The 21,742-nt window shown below is 53.0% G+C and overlaps 2 protein-coding genes and 1 long non-coding RNA gene across 5 annotated transcripts; 1 reads left to right on the top strand and 2 right to left on the bottom strand.

The window, feature by feature from the left end:
- Positions 1-5,295: 5,295 nt before the first annotated feature.
- Positions 5,296-9,759, bottom strand: LOC135995173 (gastrula zinc finger protein XlCGF57.1-like). The gene is made up of 6 exons (XM_065646332.1): positions 9,640-9,759; positions 8,869-9,019; positions 8,154-8,280; positions 7,554-7,661; positions 5,720-7,371; positions 5,296-5,313 (listed from the first exon to the last, which is right to left on the bottom strand). The coding sequence occupies exons 3-6, from the start codon at positions 8,278-8,280 to the stop codon at positions 5,296-5,298; spliced, it is 1,905 nt and encodes a 634-aa protein (XP_065502404.1). The 5' UTR covers positions 8,869-9,019; positions 9,640-9,759.
- Positions 9,760-12,027: 2,268 nt separating this feature from the next.
- Positions 12,028-14,693, bottom strand: LOC135988990 (uncharacterized). Its single transcript, XR_010606260.1, has 3 exons — positions 14,289-14,693; positions 13,595-14,122; positions 12,028-12,349 (listed from the first exon to the last, which is right to left on the bottom strand). It is a non-coding gene; the product is annotated as an uncharacterized LOC135988990 (long non-coding RNA).
- A 1,200-nt stretch (positions 14,694-15,893) lies between these two features.
- On the top strand, positions 15,894-20,498 carry LOC135988751 (gastrula zinc finger protein XlCGF26.1-like). 3 transcript variants are annotated; one of them, XM_065634946.1, is made up of 4 exons: positions 15,894-16,110; positions 16,700-16,826; positions 17,316-17,423; positions 17,603-20,498. In XM_065634946.1, exons 2-4 carry the CDS (start codon positions 16,700-16,702, stop codon positions 19,333-19,335), a joined length of 1,968 nt encoding a protein of 655 aa, XP_065491018.1. In that variant the 5' UTR covers positions 15,894-16,110; the 3' UTR covers positions 19,336-20,498. The 3 variants fall into 3 exon arrangements, with proteins under 3 accessions (XP_065491018.1, XP_065491008.1, XP_065491029.1); XM_065634936.1 differs by having other exon boundaries at positions 17,600-20,498; XM_065634957.1 differs by lacking the exon at positions 17,316-17,423 and having other exon boundaries at positions 17,783-20,498.
- The last annotated feature ends 1,244 nt before the right edge of the window (positions 20,499-21,742 follow it).

Below are 21,742 nucleotides of genomic sequence, written 5' to 3'. Positions count from 1 at the left end.
AAACTTGTACATCAGAGTCGCTAAGCCCATTTTGGCTTTTGTATTTATCGGATATGTCCATGTCTATGTTTATTGGAAATCCTGTTTCAGTTATGTCTCAGTGCTATCAGTGTAGTGTTGGCTTTACCAGATACTTCAGCTGCCCGTACTAGCGGAAATACAGCATCCAAAATTTCCTTGGAGATTTCTTGCTTGCAGCAAGCAGATCTGCACCCTCTTCCCCCGCTTTCACTGTTTTAGCAGCAGGCAGCCAGGTTTTTCCTTTTTTTTTTTTTTTCCTTTCTCTACTTGCTGCAGTTTAGATACAGCCAAGGCCACACAGGTGGCCTTATCACTGGTACCAAGTGGGAGCTGCCAGGCTCTGGCAGACTCCTCGGTTACAATGAGCTGAGTTTATCTTGCAGCTTGACACAGGACTGAAATTTATGTTCAAGCTGTACAGCACAGGCCTGGGATATTTTTGCCTTATTTTTTTTCCCATTTCATTCCTGCTGTTATACACTTTATATGCAATTCCAAAAGGCTGAGCAACAGTTACATTCCTCAGCCCCATTTACCTGTTGCAATTTCTTACAGATATCAATAAGCAGCATATTAAACATCAATCTATTTTTTTCAATTTCCTAGATCCAAATCCATTCATACTCCAGCAACTTTTAAATACAACCTCGCCCAAGTTCACATCCATCATAGCATTTAGTTTTCTATCCCTTATCACCAACTAGCACATAAACTCAATGTGAATCAGAGTTTAACAACTTAAATTCTTTTCTGGTCTCAAAATTATTAGATCACAATAAGAGCAAATTAACTTATGGTACTGTACTTCATCCCATTTTTTCTAAAGTTCTGCAGAACAACATTAATTGCAATACAGCACTATAACCCAGAATCCCACATTCAAGCCACAAGTGAATATAATATTTTTTCAAACTTTCTTTTAGCAGAGGATTCCCCCACAAATTTACTCTAATGTGTAAGGATACATCCTAAGGGGGAGCAAGATGGTAGTTTAGTAGCGGAACCGATTCCCATTTTGTAATTACCTCCCCAAACAAAATTCTTCTGGTACCAAATAGAAATATGCAAACTAAAATACTGAGCTCAGATATGCAAACCAACTACCAAGTTCAAATATGCAAATGCATCACAATTACACTTATTCAAGACAATATCTTGATTTTAGCATTGCACCTTTGGGCCGCTTACTGCTCAGCCAGGTAGAGGTGCCGCTGGGTCTCCCTGACAAAATAGGTCAGTGCGCGCTGGAGCCCAATCGGCACCTGCCCCCCTGCTGTTCTTAGTAAGCTGGACTGGGCAAGGCTTTTATTAGCGTCTCATCTAGGATGTTACAACTGTTATCCCAAACCCAGGATTCTTTATCTGGTGTGCATACAAAAGAGCCAAACTTAGTAAACCGAAATGAGACACAGCCTATCACAGGGTTGCACAAGTCTGTAGGCACAGGGATGTGGGGGTCAAAGCTGCAGCCTGGCAGGGGCGGGAGAGAGGAGCAGGATGGGGGGGATGCTGGGGCTGTGGGTGCGGGGGCTGGTGCTGCTGTCCCGGAATAAAGCTAGCATGCTAGAAAGAAAAGTTACAGCTATCGCACACAAAAACTTATCACCACATTCACGCAGTGAAGAAATAAATTACTCATGGTCTTCTGTATCATTACAAAATATACATTTTGGGTCCATGGATTCCTGTGATTTAGCAGTCTGTGAACTTACTGTACCACATAACAGGCAAAGACTTAATGAAACTGTAATACATTTAAACAGATACCTACAAAGAAAACAGGTTAATAATGAAAACCACCTCACAGACTGTTCTGAAAGTTTTCTGTGATTTGTGTGTTATCAGTTAATTCTCTCTCAGCTTGCTGAAGTTCAAACTGTTCCACCTGTAAAACTGTCTGCAATGATTTAATGATATCTTGCAGAGGTTTATTTTTGTTCTGCTATTCTCGCTTTAAAAGCAACATTAATTGCAACAAAGTAGTACACTTCAAGGTTCTGTTCTCCGACCACTTTTCCCAATCATCTAACTTACACAGCACCACCATTTATTACAATGTTTCATAAGATCCTCTTTCCTCATATTTCCAAGTGCTTTCCTGTGTTTTAAAACACATCCTAATACTGATTCCTTAGGAACACGACTGAAAACAGATGTTCCCAACCCCATCTCGTAAGTAAAAATCACAAGAAGAGGGGGGAGGAGGGAGAAGCACAGAGCGGCTCACGGTGAGAGCAGGAGCGGGCGGGGAGGAGGCTTACAGCTCACTTACACAAACACCACTGCAAAGAAACGACTGTAACAACAACCAATAAAACAACTGACTCACATTCCTGACAAGCTGCTGGATTTTCAGAAAGGCAATACTCAGAAGCACGTAATATATGCTGTAAAACTCGCAGAGATAGCTTATGTACAGAGGAGGCAGCTTGTCCCATCACTAACGCAATCCTGCAACTCACTTGTTCAGAGGGCTGCTATCCCTGTTACACCAGGGATTTGTGGCCACAAAAATCTACTCATCCGTTGGATTGCATGGTGGCCGCCACACACACTGCTCGACAAAAAGCCTCACAGGGGTCAGACACTCACACGGGGCACCATCTGCGGTGATGAGAACGATTCATACAGATGGAGACAGAGGTGCACAGACACAGAGGTCTTGTCAGCAGCGAGAGCAGAGCCAGGCAGAGCTGAGCAGATCTGAGCCAGGCTGAGCTGAGTTTTATTAACAGTTCTCCATTTATAGGTTTACAGATACAGGGCTGGACCAAGAGGTTAGACAGAATGGTTTTCTTTCAAAAAATGTTATTCCAAACACACAGGCCCAGGCCCAGACCCAGCATTCACACGTCATACATATGGGGGTGGTGTTCCAACCCAGGTGATCATTCTCAGTGGCCTGGGCTATTTCCCCTTACACTCACAAAAAACACACTTCTGTATAACCTGTCCAAGACCCTTTATGTTTTAACTAATTGCTGTGATTTAATCATGTTAGTATTATTTGTCCGGGTGGTCATGTTAGTATTGATCTTCCTTCATCATCCAGGTGGCTGGAACCGCAGGTCCTGCCATTCCCACAGGAAATATGCCAAGGAGAATCAGGTGAGAGTTGGTTTAGAGTGATTTATAGAGGGACAGGAGGTGTGAAAGGGTAGAGGGAGGCCCTCCCATGGAGTCACCAGGTTCAGAATGGACCCCTTGCTCTCTAAACTCCTTCTGAGAGATGAGTCCAGGTGCTGCTGGTTCCAGACTTAGTCCCAGACTTAGTCAATGGTTCGTGTCCAACAGACATTGAAGGTAAAAGGAAAACAGGTAAGGGATTTGTCAGGGACCATATTTTAAGTTAAATGTCTCAAAGTTTGTTTGATCCTGTCTCTGCCATGAACGACTACGTCATTTTCCAGAGACCTGCCTGGCTACAAGCCACAGGAACCTGCCCGGATACAGGCAATAGGGGACTTGCCTGGCTACAAGCAATCACCTTCCCCTGCCAAGGCTCACACAGTGCTACATGGGACCGGCGTGCTGGGACTGAGAGCATGTGCAGAAGTGCAGACCAGGCAGTACATGCCCAGGAAACAACATCCCAAAATACCCCCAAAATGCCTTATAAAAAACTGTATGACCATGTAGTACCGTGTGCATGATCTGGAGACCCCCACCACTGATAGGTATTACATGTGTACCTCTCAGGGACGTAAGAGGTGGTCATTTTGTGAGTGATGAACAAGCTGCCTTCCTGAGACGCACCGTCCCACCTACTAGAGAGAAAACGTCACTGTTCGATCCATGATGGTAAGTATCTCTTGCAAATCTATCCCCACTGCTCACTAGGTTTCCTCATTTCCCATCTCATTCTCCCTGTCCTATCACCATTTTCTTAGTGCAATATATGGACATCCATTTACAGAAGTATTTAATAAAGTTCCTTAATTTAGCAGCAGTTGACCGCACTTGCATCTTAACCTCACTCTGGGTACAATTAATTAATCTCTCCAGCTCGGAGCTTCCCAGACCAGAACATAACAGGATTACATGAGTTTATGGCCAAAGATTATCTCCACACACCCAATTCTTTATATCAGTTGGTGTGCTGGTTTGACGGAAAGTGAGTTAATTTTCTTCATGCAGCTAGAAATCTTTCTTTTTCATAGCTAGCACAGCCATTGTTTGAATTTAGTTGGAGAACAAAAAGATAGCACCCCCGGGCACAGCTAATGTTCTTAATTGCTGTTTTCTGAGAGCCAAGGTCTCTGAGCTCTCTGCCCACAGGTGTAAGGTGGCTGGGACGGGAGGCATAGATGGGACAGACCTTGACTGACATCCAGACTGACCAATAAGAATATTCCATGCCATTAGCATCATGCTTCATATTTAAGGAGAGTCAGGATCTGATGGCTGGCAGCAGAATCAGGATGGACTTGGGGCAGAGTCGGGATAGACAGCGATGGAGATCCATTCTGGTTCTGCTCCGTTTTGGGGAGTTCTGCTTGGGAGTTTCAGCAGTTCAGCCTTTTGCCATCCTGCCCGTGTTGCAGTGGCCTCTGGGCCTCTCTGACTTTTGTGAATGTTGATGGCTTGTAGCTGGTTTATTTTGCTAAAGTAGACACAATTTTGGTGAATGTGAGCAGAACTTTATAACACATCATTTAAGATTTCAGCAAATTTAGCTACTAACTAATGCAAAGAGGACAGTATACTAAAAATCACACAGGCTTATAATTCTGAGTGATACATTCTATTTATAACGTATTTATTGAAGCTAAATACCTGAGAAAAACTTAAATTGGGCTCATCCAGTGATGTGTGTAAAATTCGTGTGTTGAGATAAAGACAGTTTAACAGAATCACAGAATCACAGAATGTTAGGGACTGGAAGGGACCTCAAAAGATCATCTAGTCCAATCCCCCTGACAGAGCAGGAACACCTAGGTGAGGTTACACAGGAAGGTGTCCAGGCGGGTTTTGAATGTCTCCAGAGAAGGAGAATCCACAACCTCCCTGGGCAGCCTGGGCCAGTGTTCTGTCACCCTCACTGAGAAGAAGTTTCTTCTCAAATTTAAGTGGAACCTCTTGTGTTCCAGCTTGAACCCATTACCCCTTGTCTTACTGTTGGTTGTCACCGAGAAGAGCCTGGCTCCATCCTCGTGACACCCACCCTTTATATATTTATAAACATTAATGAGGTCACCCCTCAGTCTCCTCTTCTCCAAGCTAAAGAGAACCAGCTCCCTCAGCCTTTCCTCATAAGGGAGATGCTCCATTCCCTTAATCATCTTCGTGGCCCTAAGGGAAGGGGAAGGGAACAATGACAATGACGTAAGAATATACAAAACAAGTGATACACAATACAATCACTCACCACCCACTGACCGATGCCCAACCTGTCCCTGAGCTGCGGTACCCCGGTCAACTCCCCCCAGTTTCTATACTGAGCATGACACCATATGGTAGGGAATCGTCCTTTGGCCACTTTGGGGCAGCTGTCCTGGCTGTGCCCCCTCCCAGCTGGCAGGGCACTAGAACCCGAAAAGTGCTACTCAGCAACAACTAAAACATGCAGGTATTAGCAATATTATTCTCATTCTCAATCCAAAACACAGGAAGCTACTAGGAAGAAAATTTACTCTGTCCCAAAGAAAACCAGGACATCCCCCCACAGCCACCCACACAAAAGCCCCCGGCAACCAACAGGCCCCTCAATAGCAGATTCAGGGGTGCTGGGCTGCAGAGGCAGCTGCAGGCTGGGGGTGCCGTGGGTGCGCTGGTGAGCCAGCATGAGCCTCTCTTTCCAAAACCGCTTCTTACAGACACCGCACTGGAAGGGCTTGGCCTCTGCCTGCCCCCCTGCTGGGGATGGACCCCCCCTCTCCTGCTGGCCAGGCTCCGGCACAACCCCTGGGTCCTGGTGCACCTGCTGGTGTCTCTTCAGGCGCTTCTTCTCCCTGAAGCTCTTGCCGCAGTTGGTGCAGGTGAAGGGCTTCTCCCCAGTGTGGATGCGCTGGTGGATGATGAGAGTCGCCTTCTCCCTAAACCTCTTGCCACAGTCGGGGCAGGTGAAGGGCGTCTCCCCAGTGTGGATGCGCTGGTGGATGATAAGGCTCTTCTTGTCCCTGAAGCTCTTGCCACAGTTGGAGCAGGTGAAGGGCTTCTCCCCAGTGTGGATGCGCTGGTGGATGATAAGGGTCGCCTTCTGCCTGAAGCTCTTGCCGCAGTCGGTGCAGGTGAAGGGCTTCTCCCCTGTGTGGATGCGCTGGTGGAGGATGAGGCTCTTCTTGTCCCTGAAGCTCTTGCCGCACTTGGTGCAGGCGAAGGGCTTCTCCCCAGTGTGAATGCGCTGATGGATGATGAGGCTCTTCTTATCCTTGAAGCTCTTGCTGCAGTTGGTGCAGACAAAGGGCTTCTCCCCAGTGTGGTTGCAGTGGTGCCCTAGACCGTTGGGCTTTTTGACAAAGGTCTTTCCGCAGTAGGAGCAGGTGAAGGGCTTCTCCCTGGTATGGATTCGCTCATGGATGATGAGCTTCTTCTTCTCCCTGAAGCTCTTGCCACAGTTTGTGCAGGTGAAGGGCTTCTCCCCAGTATGGATGCGCTGGTGGATGATGAGGCTCTTCTTATACCTGAATCTCTTGCTGCAGTCAGTGCAAGTGAAGGGCTTCTCCCCAGTGTGAATGCGCTGGTGGATGATGAGGCTCTTCCTCTCCCTGAAGCTCTTCCCACAGTCAGAGCAGGAAATGGGCTTCTCCCCAGTGTGGATGCGCTGGTGGATGATGAAGCTGTTCTTCTCCCTGAACCTCTTGCCGCAGTCGGTGCAGGCAATGGGCTTCTCTCCAGTGTGGATGCGCTGGTGCCTCAGCAGGCTGTCCCTGCGGCCAAAACTCTTGCCACAGTCAGTACAGGTGAAGGGCTTCTCCCCAGTGTGGACGCTCTTGTGGTTGATGAGCTTTGACTTCTCCCTGAAGCTCTTGCCACAATCAGTGCAGGTGAAGGGCTTCTCCCCAGTGTGGATGCGCTGGTGAATCAGCAGGTGGTGTCTCTGGACAAAGCTCTTGCCGCAGTTGGTGCAGGTGAAGGGCTTCTCCCCTCTGTGGATGCGCTGGTGGATGATGAGGGTAGACTTCTTCGTGAAACTCTTGCTGCAGTCACCACAGGCAAAGGGCTTCTCGCTGCTGTGTGCACGCTCATGATTCACCAGGTTCTGCTTGTAGATGCTCCCGCCTGACTGGCCACAGGCCGAGCCCATCTGACGTCTCGTGCCAGGGTTTGGCATCCCCGGGAACAGGGAGGTGGGTCCTGGCAGACCCTCAGGGAGGTGCTCGGTCTCCTTCTGTGTCCCAAGACTGACGGCTGCTGGGGAGGAGAGACTGGGGTCACTGCCAGGGACAGGATGAGCAGGAGTGACCCTCCCCATGGGGAGCAGCACGGGTATCCTGCCAGCCTCACACCCTCTGAGGCACATCGATCACCTGGGGCAACAGGACGGTGCCCCTTGAACCCTCAAACACCCCTGCCAGAAGCCTGGTACCCACCTGGCACAGCAGTCCAGTGCCTCTGCCACTCCCCGGGGAGGTCTGGCACACACGGTGTCTCTTCTCGCTCCATCTTGCAGATGATCTCTGGTTTGATGTTGGCCCAGCCTGTCCGGGGCACAGACAGAAGCCCCCTCTCCCGCACTGCCGGGACAGCAGCACCGGCCCCCGCACCCACAGCCCCAGCATCCCCCCCACCCCGCTCCTCTCTCCTGCCCCTGCCAGGCTGCGGCTTCAGCCCCCCCGTCCCTGCACCTGCAGCCCCTCTCGCCTCGCCCTCGTCACCTCGGCCACTCTCCTGCAGACGGGACCCCTGGGAACAGCTCAAAGCTGCATCAGGGAGGTTTAGACTGGACGTGGGGAAACATTTCTGTACCAATAGGGTAGTCAAACCCCAGAACATGCTTCATCCATCCCATCCCATCCCATCCCATCCTCTCTCCCAGGATGACAGGAGGCTGCCTGGCAGGGTAAAACCTGCAGTTGCAACCACTCAGGTAGCAATGGAGACAGCTGGATATTCCCATTCGAGGGCTCCAGCTCAATTAAAGAGGTGAATTCCAGCTCCACTCTAGCCCAACATAATCATAGAGTCCTCACCCAGCGAGGCGACCATCTGGTAGTTCTCCAGCATCACCTCCCGGTAGAGCTGCCGCTGCCAGCCCGACAGCTTTGCCCACTCCTCGGGGGAGAAGTAGAGGGCCACGTCCTCAAATGTCACTGACATCTGCAGCAAGAAGCAACCCGGCTCAGCACGCCCCACCGCACGTTTGCTGAACACCTCTGCTGAAATCCTGCTGCTGCCAGGCAGGGACCCACTGGCACTGGGGGCTCTGGCATCCCGAGGGCAGTGCCAGGAGAGCAGAGGTGCAGTCTTGGCACACCCGGGTGGCACAGCTGGGGCACAGGGACTCACTCAGCAAGTCCCTGGGTTGACACCCTACCAGCTGTGCTGCAGGAGGGCAGGGCTGGCAGACTTATAGGCACGTTTCCCCTCCTCATGCCAGATTAGGAACCCATGCTAGAGCATGAAGGAAGCCATACTACAGCACGGGGGACTCTGCCCTGTCCCCACCCATGCCACAGGCCAGATCACCCCCCAGGCCCGGGCACAGCACCGTGACACAAGGCCTGGCCCGAGGCCTGGCAGCAGGCACGCTCCTGCCTGCCCCTGCCCGTGCTGCGGCTCAGCGGGCAGGAACGGGAGCACCCTGCACCGCACCGGGTCTCAAACCACTGCTCTCCCGCACCGCCCCGCACCAACCGGACCCGCAACTCGGCCAGTCCGACGGGCCGGGGCCGTGCCTGACCCCACCTTGCCGCAGCAGCCTGGAGCCCGGCGCGTCGCTGCTCTCGGCGGGAGATGGAGCCCGTGCAGGTATTGATCCGGGAAGAGGGAGGCGGGATGCTCCGGATTCCACAGGAGATGCCTGTCCTGTCACGAGCACAGCCAGGAGAGATGGTCCCTGCCAAGCACAACGTTTTCATGAAGAAATCAGTGGCACATGTTCACTCCACTGCCCACAGCTGCCTTCCCTGCACCCCGAGCCTTCACAGCTACTGGGAAAAGGACCCACCCAAACAGCATCGCCAACTGACCCACTTGGCTCCCGCCAAAGGCGAGAAAGAGCCACGGAAAAGAAAGGGTTTGGAGGCTCCCGAGTGGCCGAACCTTCCTCCCCTGCCCCCCAGCGGCAGCAGGCAGATGTGCAGGGGTGTCCCGGGGCTCTGAGCAGCCGGCCCGGCCCCAGCCCAGCCCTTCCCAGCGCCGGTGCCGCCAGGGCCGGATCCAGGGGGGCCCGGGCGGGTGGGCCACGGAGCAGCGTGTCCGCGTTGCACGGGGGCCACGGGGCGAGGCGGGGAAAGGCCGGAGCGCCGGGGGGAGCCGGGCCCTAAGGGGAGTCCGGGGGGGGCCGGCAGGGCTGGGGGGCGGCCGGCGGAGGGGAGAGCACGGGAGAGGCCGTCGGGGCCGGGGTCCCCTCCCGGGGCCGCCCGGCGGGGGATGCCCGCGGCCGGGGAGCGCCGGGACCCCGCGGGGGGGCAGCGCCCATCCCCGTGCCGCGGGCCCGCCGCCCGCCGCCCCTACCTGCGCCGGGGCCGCGCCGCCAGCCCGGCACGGACAAAGGCGGCGCCGGGAGCCGCCGGCAGCGTCAGCCCGGGAGGGCCGCCCGCCGCCGCTGCAGCACGGGAGCTGGAGTCCTGCCGCTCCGCCCCGCCCCGCCCCGCTCCGCTCGGCTCGGGGGGGCGGGCACCGGGGAGCACCGCTGTGGCCTGGTGGCCCCTGGCCCTGCCCCGCAGCCCTGGCCCCCTGAAACAAAGAAAGAAACTAATCAGCAAAGGCAGTTCTGCTGTTAAGCAGGCATTATTTATTAGCAGCCGTTGGCTTCCACTGGTGATTCTCCAGCGTAAGGGCTTCCAACGGCTGCATTCTCTTGCATTGCTTATATTCACACAATTCTTGCGTATTCATTACAATATTGGAAATGTTAAACGTACAATACATGTATACTAAGAAGTAATTGCATAAACGTAAGGTTGCTATGAAGGTAGTTATTTCACGGTCTTTCCTGCCATGCGGCTCCATAACAGTTATGTAGTCACTTGGGGGGCATTTGAAGGTCTGTGCATGTGTTCCCTGATTGACCTTTCCACATTGGCAGCTCTTCCCGCTGGCACAATTAGTACACCTTTACATAGGTACAAGTACACTTTCACATAAGTAGCTTACTTACAATACATCTATTAATTTCTAGGTAAATATAAGCTAAGCGCCCTGCTGCTAGACAATGTTTTTGTTACCCTTCTGTCTCCATCTTGTCATGCAAGAGCATCTAAAACTTGAAAAATATCCTCTCATTTTGCAGGGTGTTTAGCAGCTTTTCTTCACCCCATCTCTCTTTCCCCCGCCCCGCTGGTGCTGCAGCCACGATGACATACATGTGTCAACGTTCACTCTAGTGCTTCCTGCATGGGGGAAATAGGCCAAGGAGAATCGGGTGAGAATTGTTTTAGAGTGGTTTATAGAGGGACAGGAGATGTGGAAGGGTAGAGGGAGGCCCTCCCGTTGAGTCACCAGGCTCAGAATGAAAGCCCTTGCTCTCTAAACTCCTTCTGAGAGAGGAATCCAGGTGCTGCTGGTTCCAAACTTAGACCCGCACTTGATCAACAGTTCACCTCTAACAGACATTGAGGGTCAAGGGAAAACAGGGAACGGATCACATGAGTTTATGGCGAAAGGATTCTGCTGTTGATAGGCTGGAGCCTCTTTGTGTTGGCTTTCCGGATGTTATCTGACTCAAGTGAATTCTGGTTTGCTCTGTAAGGTACTGTTGCAGTTTAACCCGAGCTGCCAATTCAAAACCACGATAGCTGCTCATGCACTCCCCGCTCCCACCTCCAAATAGGGCAGAGAATTGAAAGGGAAAGGAGAAACTTAACGGACTGAGATAAACACCGTTTAATAACAAAATAATATTGGTGTACTACTACTACCAATACTATACAGTACTTACCTCAAGCAATTGCTAGGGGAATCCTATGGGACGGGGTACTTGAACGTAAAGGGGCCCAAGATAGTCGGTTAGCATTCGAGGGCTGCTTCTTCCAAGCTCAAGATCAGAGCATCCCAATGGGTAGGAAGTCAAGGAAGGGAGCCAGGAGACCTGCTTGGTTAAACAGGGAACTGCTGGGCAAACTCAAGTGGAAGAGTCTACAGATCATGGAAGGAGGGGCTGGTCACTTGGGAAGAACATAAGGCTGTTGTCAGAGGATGTAGGGACACAACTAGGAAAGCTAAGGCCTCCTTAGAATTAAACCTTGCGAGAGGGGTCAAGGACAACAGAGCGAGCTTCACAGAATCACAGAATCACAGGATGTTAGGGATTGGAAGGGACCTTCAAAAGATCATCTAGTCAGCTTCAAAGATCATCTAGCTTCTTCCAGTACATTGCGGATAAAACTAACACTGGGCAGAGACGAGACAACGCTGGAAGTACCGCCCCTTCTGTGGTAGTTGTGGTATTGTGCATCATCATACAACATTCTCCCTCTGCAAGTGTAGCAGGAGAGTAATTTAGAGTTCTGCTTGCTGCAGAACAATGTTTAGATTTCTTAAAGAGAAGCGCGACTCAAAAGAGTTCGGTCATGGGTTCACTCTATTATTGACTGCATGCGGGAAATACGCCAAACGGAATGCTGCTGACCTTCTCTCCAGGTGCTTGTATCCATTCACGAAGCAAACTTTCAGGCATGTTCCCTCCCTGATAACCATTCCCTCCGGGGGCTGTGTTTTGGAGCTCCGGAGGCAAACTTTCAGGCGAGGCCTTATCTGTCACAGTGCAAACTGTCAGGATTCCTCTTTTCCTGATAACCGCTCGCTCCGGAGTCTGTATTTTAGAACTCCAGCAGCAAACTTTCAAGCGAGGCCTTATAACCATATGCAGAGCAGACTGGCAGGAGACAAAATTCTCAGAAAATAAAAAATTTAATGGAGTAGAATAGCAGAAGGGCTGGCTCAAGCCGGGTACCTGCACAGGGGTCTGCCCAAGCATAGAAAACTATGAACGTTTATATCTTTACAGACCATTCACACCGTGATTCAGTCCAATAACAAAATTTCACCACCAGGTCCTTTTGCTCCTCATTGGACCTCTTTTCTCTGACTCCACGTGGGCCCTTGTTTTGTTCAGTTGTAGACATTGGTTTTGGTCCATATCCACTCCTCTTCAGTTCCGCTAGTGCGCAATGCATTTTCAGCAGCAACAAGATGATCCATTGTACTTTCATCTTAGAAGAGGCTGTAAAACAGATGGGTAAAATAGACTGGTCTCAGCAGTGTTTGCCAGACAGGTTATTATATTAGAAAGAAAGGCAAATCCATCGTGCACTAATTCTGCGTTTTGCACCATTGCTTTGATCTTTGTCTGTAGGAATCTCAAGGATGTACGATAAGGTGCCTTTATGGTTATTCACAGGCCTGTTATCTAAACACAGAGGTTCTACTTGTGGTTTATGTGCTTTTCTACACCCCAGCAACAGTTGCTTGAGTGTACTTACAATGTTGCTCCTCGCCATTCTTGCACCATTCCCATATATTCCACCCCCGTCACTCAAGAAACTACTTCTGCTGGGGCCAGCAAAGCTGGAGGTGTTCACTTGGGCTTGTGAACAGACCAGTTTACAGAAATGCATAATAAACACATATAGGAAAAGGAATAAACAAATCTGTACAATGATGCTTTAAATCCGGTGTTCCACTCATTTTGTCAAGGAATTAAACAAGTTATTTATCCAGGCATCATCAGTAGATTTCTCCATTTGATGCATAAAGTCTTAGAGTTGTTAAATAGGAATGGGAATTGAGTGTACTATCAGCAAGTTTGCTGATGACACCAAGCTGGGAGGGTGGCTGACACACCAGAAGGCTGTGCTGCCATCCAGAGACCTGGACAGGCTGGAGAGTTGGGCGGGGAAAAATTTAATGAAATATAACAAGGGCGAGTGTAGAGTCTTCCATCTGGGCAGGAACAACCCCAGGTTCCAGTATAAGTTGGGGAACGACCTGTTGGAGAGCAGTGTAGGGGAAAGGGACCTGGGGGTCCTGGGGACAGCAGGGTGACCATGAGCCAGCACTGGGCCCTTGTGCCCAGGAAGGCCAATGGGACCTGGGGGGATTAGAAGGGGAGTGGTCAGTAGGTCAGAGAGGTTCTCCTGCCCCTCTGCTCTGCCCTGGTGAGACCTCATCTGGAATATTGTGTCCAGTGCTGGGCCACTCAGTTCCAGAAGGACAGGGAACTGCTGGAGAGAGTCCAGCACAGCCACGAAGATGCTGAAGGGAGTGGAGCATCTCCCGTGTGAGGAAAGGCTGAGGGAGCTGGGGCTCTTGAGCCTGGAGGAGAGGAGACTGAAGGGTGACCTCATTAATGTTTATAAATATATAAAGGGTGGGTGTCACGAGGATGGAGCCAGGCTCTTCTCGGTGACAACCAATGGTAGGAAAAGAGGTAATGGGTTCAAGCTGGAACACAAGAAGTTCCACTTACATTTGAGAAGAAACTTCTTCCCAGTGAGGGTGACGGAACAGTGGACCAGGCTGCCCAGGGAGGTTGTGGAGTCTCCTTCTCTGCAGACATTCCAACCCGCCTGGACACCTTCCTGTGTAACCTCATCTGGGCGTTCCTGCTCCAGCGGGGGGATGGGACTGGATGAGCTTTCGAGGTCCCTTCCAATCCCCGACATTCTGTGATTCTTTGTCATTCTGGGATTCTGTGGTGCCTCCCCAGTGTCGGATTCTTGATCTAATTTCTTGAACATGCATATTGTCATTTTGTGCTGCTACTCAGTAGAAGTCATGAAGCTCTTTCCTCATTTAGTGGAACATTCCACTTCCCCAGCTTGCAAGCCAATGACATCCCGCTTTGCCTCATGTCCAGTCTCTATAGAGCTATTGTTTCTCTGTTAGGTCGCTGTTACATTAGGCTTCGTCTTGCTACATTATGCCTAGGGGTTCCTAAAAGAGTTTTGTTCCTCTTATGGACAGGCATTCCTTGCATGACACCTCCACTCTTGCCCTGTGCAGGAGGAGAAGGAAGAGACCCCTTTGCGCCCCGGCCCCTCCGGCGGGACCCGCCGGCAGCACCCCCTCCTCGGCCGGCGGGCAGGGCTGCCCAGCGCGGACAGGGGCAGGGCAGGGGCTGAGGGGCTGCGGCAGGACCTGGGGGTCTCCCCCACACTCACCACATCTCCAGGGTCAAAGTGGGTTTCTCCACTCCTCCCGCTGCTTGGGGAAGCTACCGAGGGAGCTGATGGAGTGACGGCCGGCAGTCCCCGGCACAGCCCCGGCTGGTCAGTGCCATCTTGGGAGAGCGGTGGGTGCTTGTCCTGTCCACCCACGAGCAGAACTCTGCTGCGTTCTCCTCCCTCCTGCAGAACAAACGGAAACAGATATGGTGTATTAACAGCCAAAGGCACCTCTGAGCGAGCTGTGTGGGGAGGAACTGCAGCAGCGGCACACACTAGAAATCACAACAGGAAACTATGATGGCCTGTCATGGAGGACTCTCTGCTGAGGGGCACCGAGGCACCTGTTTGTCAGCCCAACCGGGAACTATTTGATGTTTTCTGCCTTCCAGGTGATGAGGTCTGGGATGCCACAACTTGTTAGGAACTTGGGCCATTATGCACTGTTGCTGTTTCATGTGGGCACAAATGTCATGGCCAGGTGGAACCTGGGCAGAATCAAGCAAGGCTGCAAAACTCTAGGGGTGCAGTTCAAAGGGATGGGTGCTCAAGTTATGCTTTTCTGTTTTTCCCAGTCAGAGGAAAGGGTGCAGGCAGGAGCAGACACATTATGTGAATCAACACTTGGCCACCTGGCTGGTGCTGCCACCGGGGTTGTGGCTTTCACGCTGACGGGACACACAGTGATGACTCTGACCTCCGAGGGGGAGATGGGACACGGCCGACTAGAAAAGGCGAAGGAATGTTTGCCAAGAGCAACCCTGCCCGACCCCCCGCGCGTCCCGCCGTGTGCCGGTGCCCCCGGTGCCGGGACTCCCTGCCAGGGGCCCCGCGGGGCCAGGGCTGCGGGGCAGGGCCAGGGGCCACCAGGCCACAGCGGTGCTCCCCGGTGCCCGCCCCCCCGAGCCGAGCGGAGCGGGGCGGGGCGGGGCGGAGCGGCAGGACTCCAGCTCCCGTGCTGCAGCGGCGGCGGGCGGCCCTCCCGGGCTGACGCTGCCGGCGGCTCCCGGCGCCGCCTTTGTCCGTGCCGGGCTGGCGGCGCGGCCCCGGCGCAGGTAGGGGCGGCGGGCGGCGGGCCCGCGGCACGGGGATGGGCGCTGCCCCCCCGCGGGGTCCCGGCGCTCCCCGGCCGCGGGCATCCCCCGCCGGGCGGCCCCGGGAGGGGACCCCGGCCCCGACGGCCTCTCCCGTGCTCTCCCCTCCGCCGGCCGCCCCCCAGCCCTGCCGGCCCCCCCCGGACTCCCCTTAGGGCCCGGCTCCCCCCGGCGCTCCGGCCTTTCCCCGCCTCGCCCCGTGGCCCCCGTGCAACGCGGACACGCTGCTCCGTGGCCCACCCGCCCGGGCCCCCCTGGATCCGGCCCTGGCGGCACCGGCGCTGGGAAGGGCTGGGCTGGGGCCGGGCCGGCTGCTCAGAGCCCCGGGACACCCCTGCACATCTGCCTGCTGCCGCTGGGGGGCAGTGCAGGAAGGTTTGGGTAGTCGGCAGCTTCCAAAACTCTTCGTGCCTCTTTCCCGGCTTTTCCTGGAGCTGGAAGGGTTGTTGCGTGACGCTCTTGGTGGGTCCTTTTCCCAGTAGCTGTGCAGGCTCGGGGTGCAGGGAAGGCAGCTGTGGGCGGTGGAGTGAACTTGTGCCGCTGATCTCTTAATGAAATTGTTGTGCTTGGCAGGGACCATCTCTCCTGGCTGTGCTGGTTGACGGGCCAGGCATCTCCTGTGGAATCCGGAGCATCCCGCCTCCCTCTTCCCGGATCAATACCTGCACGGGCTCCATCTCCCGCCAAGAGCAGTGACGCGCCGGGCTCCAGGCTGCTGCGGCAAGGTGGGGTCAGGCACGGCCCCGGCCCGTCGGACTGGCCGAGTTGCGGGTCCGGTTGGTGCGGGGCGGTGCGGGAGAGCAGTGGTTTGAGACCCGGTGCGGTGCAGGGTGCTCCCGTTCCTGCCCGCTGAGCCGCAGCACGGGCAGGGGCAGGCAGGAGCGTGCCTGCTGCCAGGCCTCGGGCCAGGCCTTGTGTCACGGTGCTGTGCCCGGGCCTGGGGGGTGATCTGGCCTGTGGCATGGGTGGGGGGCAGGGTGCAGTCCCCCGTGCTGTAGTATGGCTTCCTTCATGCTCTAGCATGGGTCCCTGATCTGGCAGGAGCAGGGGACACCTGCCTCTAAGCCTGCCAGCCCTGTCCTCCTGCAGCACAGTTGGTGAGGTGTCAACCCAGGGACTTGCTGAGTGAGTCCCCGTGCCCCAGCTGTGCCACCCAGGTGTGCCAAGACTGCACCTCTGCTCTCCTGGCACTGCCCTCGGGATGCCAGAGCCCCTCGTGCCAGTGGGTCCCTGCCTGGCAGCAGCAGGATTTCAGCAGAGGTGTTCAGCAAACGTGTGGTGGGGCGTGCTGAGCCGGGTTGCTTCTTGCTGCAGATGTCGGTGACGTTTGAGGACGTGGCCCTCTACTTCTCCCCCGAGGAGTGGGCAAAGCTGTCGGGCTGGCAGCGGCAGCTCTACTGGCAGGTGATGCTGGAGAACTACCAGATGGTCGCCTCGCTGGGTGAGGACTCTCTCTGGTGATGTTGGGCTGGGGTCGAGCTGGAATTCCTCTCTTTAACTGAGCCGGAGCCCTTGAAAGGGAAAATCCAGCTGTCTCTATTGCTGCCTGAGCGGTTATGACTGTAGGTTTTACCCTGCCAGACAGCGTCCTGTGGAGAGCGGTCCTGGAGGACAGGATGGGATGGGATGGGATGGGATGAGATGGAACTTGTTCTGGGGTTTGACCAACCTCTTGGTACAGAAATTCTTCTTCACTTCCAATCTAAACCTCCCTGGCGGAGCTTTGAGCTGTTCCCAGGTATCGTGTCTGCAGGAGAGTGGCTGAAGTGACGAGGGTGAGGCGAGAGGAGGCTGTAGGTGCAGGGAAAGGGGGGGTGAAGCCGCAGCCTGGGAGCGGCAGGAGAAAGGAATGGAGTGGGGGGGGATGCGGGAGCTGGTGCTGCTGTCCCGGCAGTGCAGGAGAGGGGGTTTCTCTTCATGCCCTGGACAGGCTGGGCCACCATTAAGCCAGATATCATCTGCAAGATGGAGCGAGAAGAGGCACCACATGTGCCAGACCCCCCTGGAGAGCAGCAGAGACACCAGACCCCTGTGCCAGGTTAGTGCCAGGGTTCTGGAGGGTGGGATGGGGGATTCAAGGAGCACCGTCCCCTTTCTCCAGGTGCTCCATGCACCTGGAAGGTTGGGGGCTGGCTGGGTACCTGTACCACTCACTGTGGGGAGGGGTCCCACATGCCCTGGTACCTGGCAATGACCGTATTCTCTCCTTCCCAGCAGCCGTCAGCCCCGGGATGCAGAAGGAGACCAAGCAGGTCCCAGAGGGGCTGCCAGAACCCACAGCCCTGCTCCCGGGAATGCCAAACCCTGGCATGAGCTGTCAGGCAGGCATGGCCTGCAGCCAGCCAGGTGGGAGCCAGGGGACCCAGTTTGGGCTTCCCTGTCTCTCCTCTCTCCCAGAGCCGCAGCCATTAGAGAAGAGCCGTCCCACATGCTCTGAGTGCGACAGGAGCTTCAAGAGCCAGACAGCACTGGGTGCCCACATGCGGAGCCACATACGTGAGCCTCCCTTCCACTGCACTGACTGTGGCAAGAGCTACATCTACAAGCAGCATCTGCTGAATCACCAGCGTGTGCACAGCAGTAGGAAGACCTTTGCCTGTGACGACTGCAACAAGAAGTTCACGAAGAAGTCGACCCTCATCATCCACCAGCGCATTCACACTGGGGAGAAGCCCTTTGCCTGCACCAACTGTGGCAAGAGCTTCAAAGAGAAAAGGAGCCTCATCATCCATGAGCGCATCCACACCGGGGAGAAGCCCTTCGTCTGCACTGACTGTGGCAAGAGCTTTGTCCAAAGGCCACACCTGCTGAGGCACCAGCACATCCACACTGGAGAGAAGCCATTCACCTGCTCTGACTGCGGCAAGAGTTTCAGACAGAAGGCAAACCTCGTCAACCATGAGAGCATCCATACTGGGGAGAAGCCATTCGCCTGTGGTGACTGCGGCAAGACCTTCAGGGACAAGTCAGTCTTCATCATCCACCAGCGCATCCATAACATGGAGAAACCCTTTGCCTGCATTGACTGTGGCAAGAGCTTCAGGGAGAAGGGAAACCTAAACATTCACCAGCGCATCCACACTGGGGAGAAGCCCTTTGCCTGCACCCACTGCCCCAAGGCCTTCAGGAATAAGAAGACCCTCATCATCCACCAGCGCATCCACACTGGGGAGAAGCCCTTTGCCTGTGGTGACTGCAGCAAGAGCTTCAGGAACAAGTCGATCCTCATAATCCACCAGCGCGTCCACACTGGGGAGAAGCCCTTTGCTTGTGGTGATTGCGGCAAGAATTTTAGGAACAGGTCAGCCTTCATCATCCACCAGCTCATCCACAGTGGAGAGAAGCCTTTTGCTTGCACTGACTGTGGCAAGAGCTTCAGGGAGAATGCGAACCTCATCATCCACCAGCGCATCCATACTGGGGAGAAACCCTTTGCCTGTATCAACTGTGGCAAGAGCTTCAGGGACAAGAAGACCCTCATCATCCACCAGCGCATCCACACTGGGGAGAAGCCCTTCACCTGCTCCAAGTGTGGCAAGGGATTTGTCCAGAGGGCAAGCCTGCTGAGTCACCAGCGCATCCACACTGGGGAGAAGCCCTTCACCTGCACGGACTGTGGCAAGAGCTTCAGGGAGAAAAGGAAACTCATCATCCACCAGCGCATCCACACCAGGGAGAAGCCCTTCACCTGCACCAACTGTGGCACGAGCTTCAGGTATAAGAAGCACCTGAAAAAACACCAGCAGGTGCACCAGGGCCCAGGGGTTGTGCCCGAAGGTGGACAGCAGGACAGGGCAGGTCCGTCCCCAGCAGGGCTGCAGAGAGAGGCCAAGCCTTTCCAGTGCGGTGTCTGCAAGAAGCGGTTTTGGAAGGAGAGGCTCATGCTGGCTCACCAGCGCACCCACGGCACCCCCAGCCTGCAGCCGCCTCCGCAGACCAGCACCCCCTGAATCTGCTGCTGAGGGGCCCGTGGGGTGCTGGGGGCTGTTGCGGGGGTGGCTGTGGGGGGATGTCCTGGTTTTGTTTGGGATGGAGTAAATTTTCTTCTGACTAGATGGTATATTGCTGTGTTCTGGTTTGAGAATGAGAAGAATGTTGCTGATACATGGTTATTTTAATTGTTGCTGAGCAGGACTTTTCAGCTCTTGATGCCCTGCCAGCTGGGAGGGGGCACAGCTGGGACAGCTGCCGCAAAGTGGCCAAAGGGCTATTCCTTACCATCTGACATCATGCTCGGTATAGAAACTGGGGGGAGTTGGAAGGGGGCACTGCAGCCCAGGGACGGGCTGGACATGAATCAGCGGGTAGTGAGCAATTGTGTTGTGCATCGCTTTTTTTGTATGTTCTTACATCATCATCATCATCATCATCATTATTCCCTTCCCCTGCTACTAAACTGTCTTCATCTCTACCCACTAGTTTTACACACATCACTGGATGAGATCAACAGAACTTTTGTATCTATCATTTACCTCTTAGAAATATTTTTTAAATAGAATGCTAAATAAGTGAGCCGTATGGCAATGGTTTTACTACTCACAGGTCTGTGGATGAGCTGAATTCAAGTTCAATATTAATCATTTAGCTTAAGTTGATGCACACTAAATGTAATGCATTATTTAGAGATATAAAGTTGTATGATTTTTAATATATTCTTTGCTACATGTTACTTGGTAAGCTGGATTTGCTAAAATTTTAAGCTGTAAAGTTCTCATATTTACCAAAAGTGACTACAAACTACACTGAACACTTGCAAGATAAGGTCTAGCATTTTGCTGGGAAAAACAACGATCCAAGGCTAATGCAGAGACATTACAGACATCTGCAAAACGGGGCCTATTTCACACTTTGCTGAGAAGAAAGGATTTATTCAGACAAAACAGTACCTGCAAGGCTATGGACCATAAACAATGTCTACAGCTGAACAAAACAAGGTCCCACGTGGAGTCAGAGAAGAAGATTCAATGGGAAGCAAGAAGACCTCAAAGTTAAATATTTCTATTGGACTGAATCATGGTATGAATGGTTTGTAAAGATGTAAAGGTCTATGGTTTTCTATGCTCGGTTGGACCTCTGCGCAGGTACCCAGCTTGAGCCAGCCCTCCTGCTATTCTACTCCATTAAATTTTTTTTCCCAAGAACTTTGTTTCCTGAAAGTCTGTTTTGCATACGGTTATTGGGCCTCGCCTGAAATTTTGCCTCTGGAGCTTTCAGCACAGACCCCAGAGCAACGGCTATCAGGAGGGAATGCCTGAAAGTTCGCTTTTGCGAACGGTACAGGCCTCCCATGAAAGTCTGCCTTCGGAGCTTTAAAATACAGACTCTGGAGCGAATGATTATCAGGGAGAGAAGAATCCTGAAAGTTTGCACCGCGACGGATACAGGCCTCGCCGGAGAGTTTGTGGAGCTCCAAGACACAGACTCCAGAGTGAACGGTTATCAGGGAGGGAAGGCACCTGAAGGTTTGCTTCATGAACTGATACAGGCTCCTGAGAAAAGGTAAGAAGCGTTTGGCTTGGCGTATTTCCCCATGCGGTAAATAACAGAGTGAACCTGCCACTGAATTCTTTCAAGTCGCACTTCTCTTTAAGAAATCTAAACGTCGTTCTGCAGTGAGCAGAACCCTAAATTACTCCCCCGTGACATCACCTGATTCTTTTTATCGCTTGGCTAGGATTTCAAAGTTTCATCATTCTGCATCTCATCCTCTTTACCTCCCCTCCAGGGGCCTGGTGCCAGGTCACTCCAAAGCCTGGATCCCAGGTCTCTTGAATCCAACTCTCAGGCGTTAAAGCTCGTAGAAATCAACAATTGAATGGAGTGGTCCAGCAGCAGGGTTGGCTCGAGCTGGGTGCCTGCGCAGAGCTGCCGAGCCCAGCATAGAATTCTCTGGGTAATTACACCCTGACAGGCTATTTACCTGCCTCTCATGTGATGATTCAATTGAATAGTAATGTTTGAGTCTGGGGTCTTCTTGTTTCTCATTGGATCCTTTCACTGTCTTCAGACAGACCCTTATCTTCTTTTGCTGCAGACTTTGTTGATAGCCCGTAGCTGCTTCATGCTGGCCTTGAAGCTGTTATTTGGCTCAAATGGATCCTATTTTGCTTTATGTGGTACAATTCAGGCATTATTGTGCAGGTTGATGTTTTGTAGCTGCTTTGTTTTGCTCAGGTAGACACAAGTTTGATGAATATGAGCAGAACTTTACAACATACAGTTGAAGATTTCAGCAAATATTGAATCATAGAATCATTTTGATTGGAAGAGACTCTTAAGATCATGGAATCCAACCATAACCTAAATGTAGCACTAAATCATGTCCCTACGAGTCTCATCTATATGTCTGTTAAACAC

This window comes from Caloenas nicobarica, chromosome 1, assembly GCF_036013445.1.
Source record: "Caloenas nicobarica isolate bCalNic1 chromosome 1, bCalNic1.hap1, whole genome shotgun sequence".
Classification (NCBI taxonomy): Eukaryota; Metazoa; Chordata; class Aves; order Columbiformes; family Columbidae; genus Caloenas; species Caloenas nicobarica.
The sequence above is the reverse complement of the archived record's forward strand: the minus strand, read 5'-3'. Positions and strand labels throughout refer to the sequence as shown.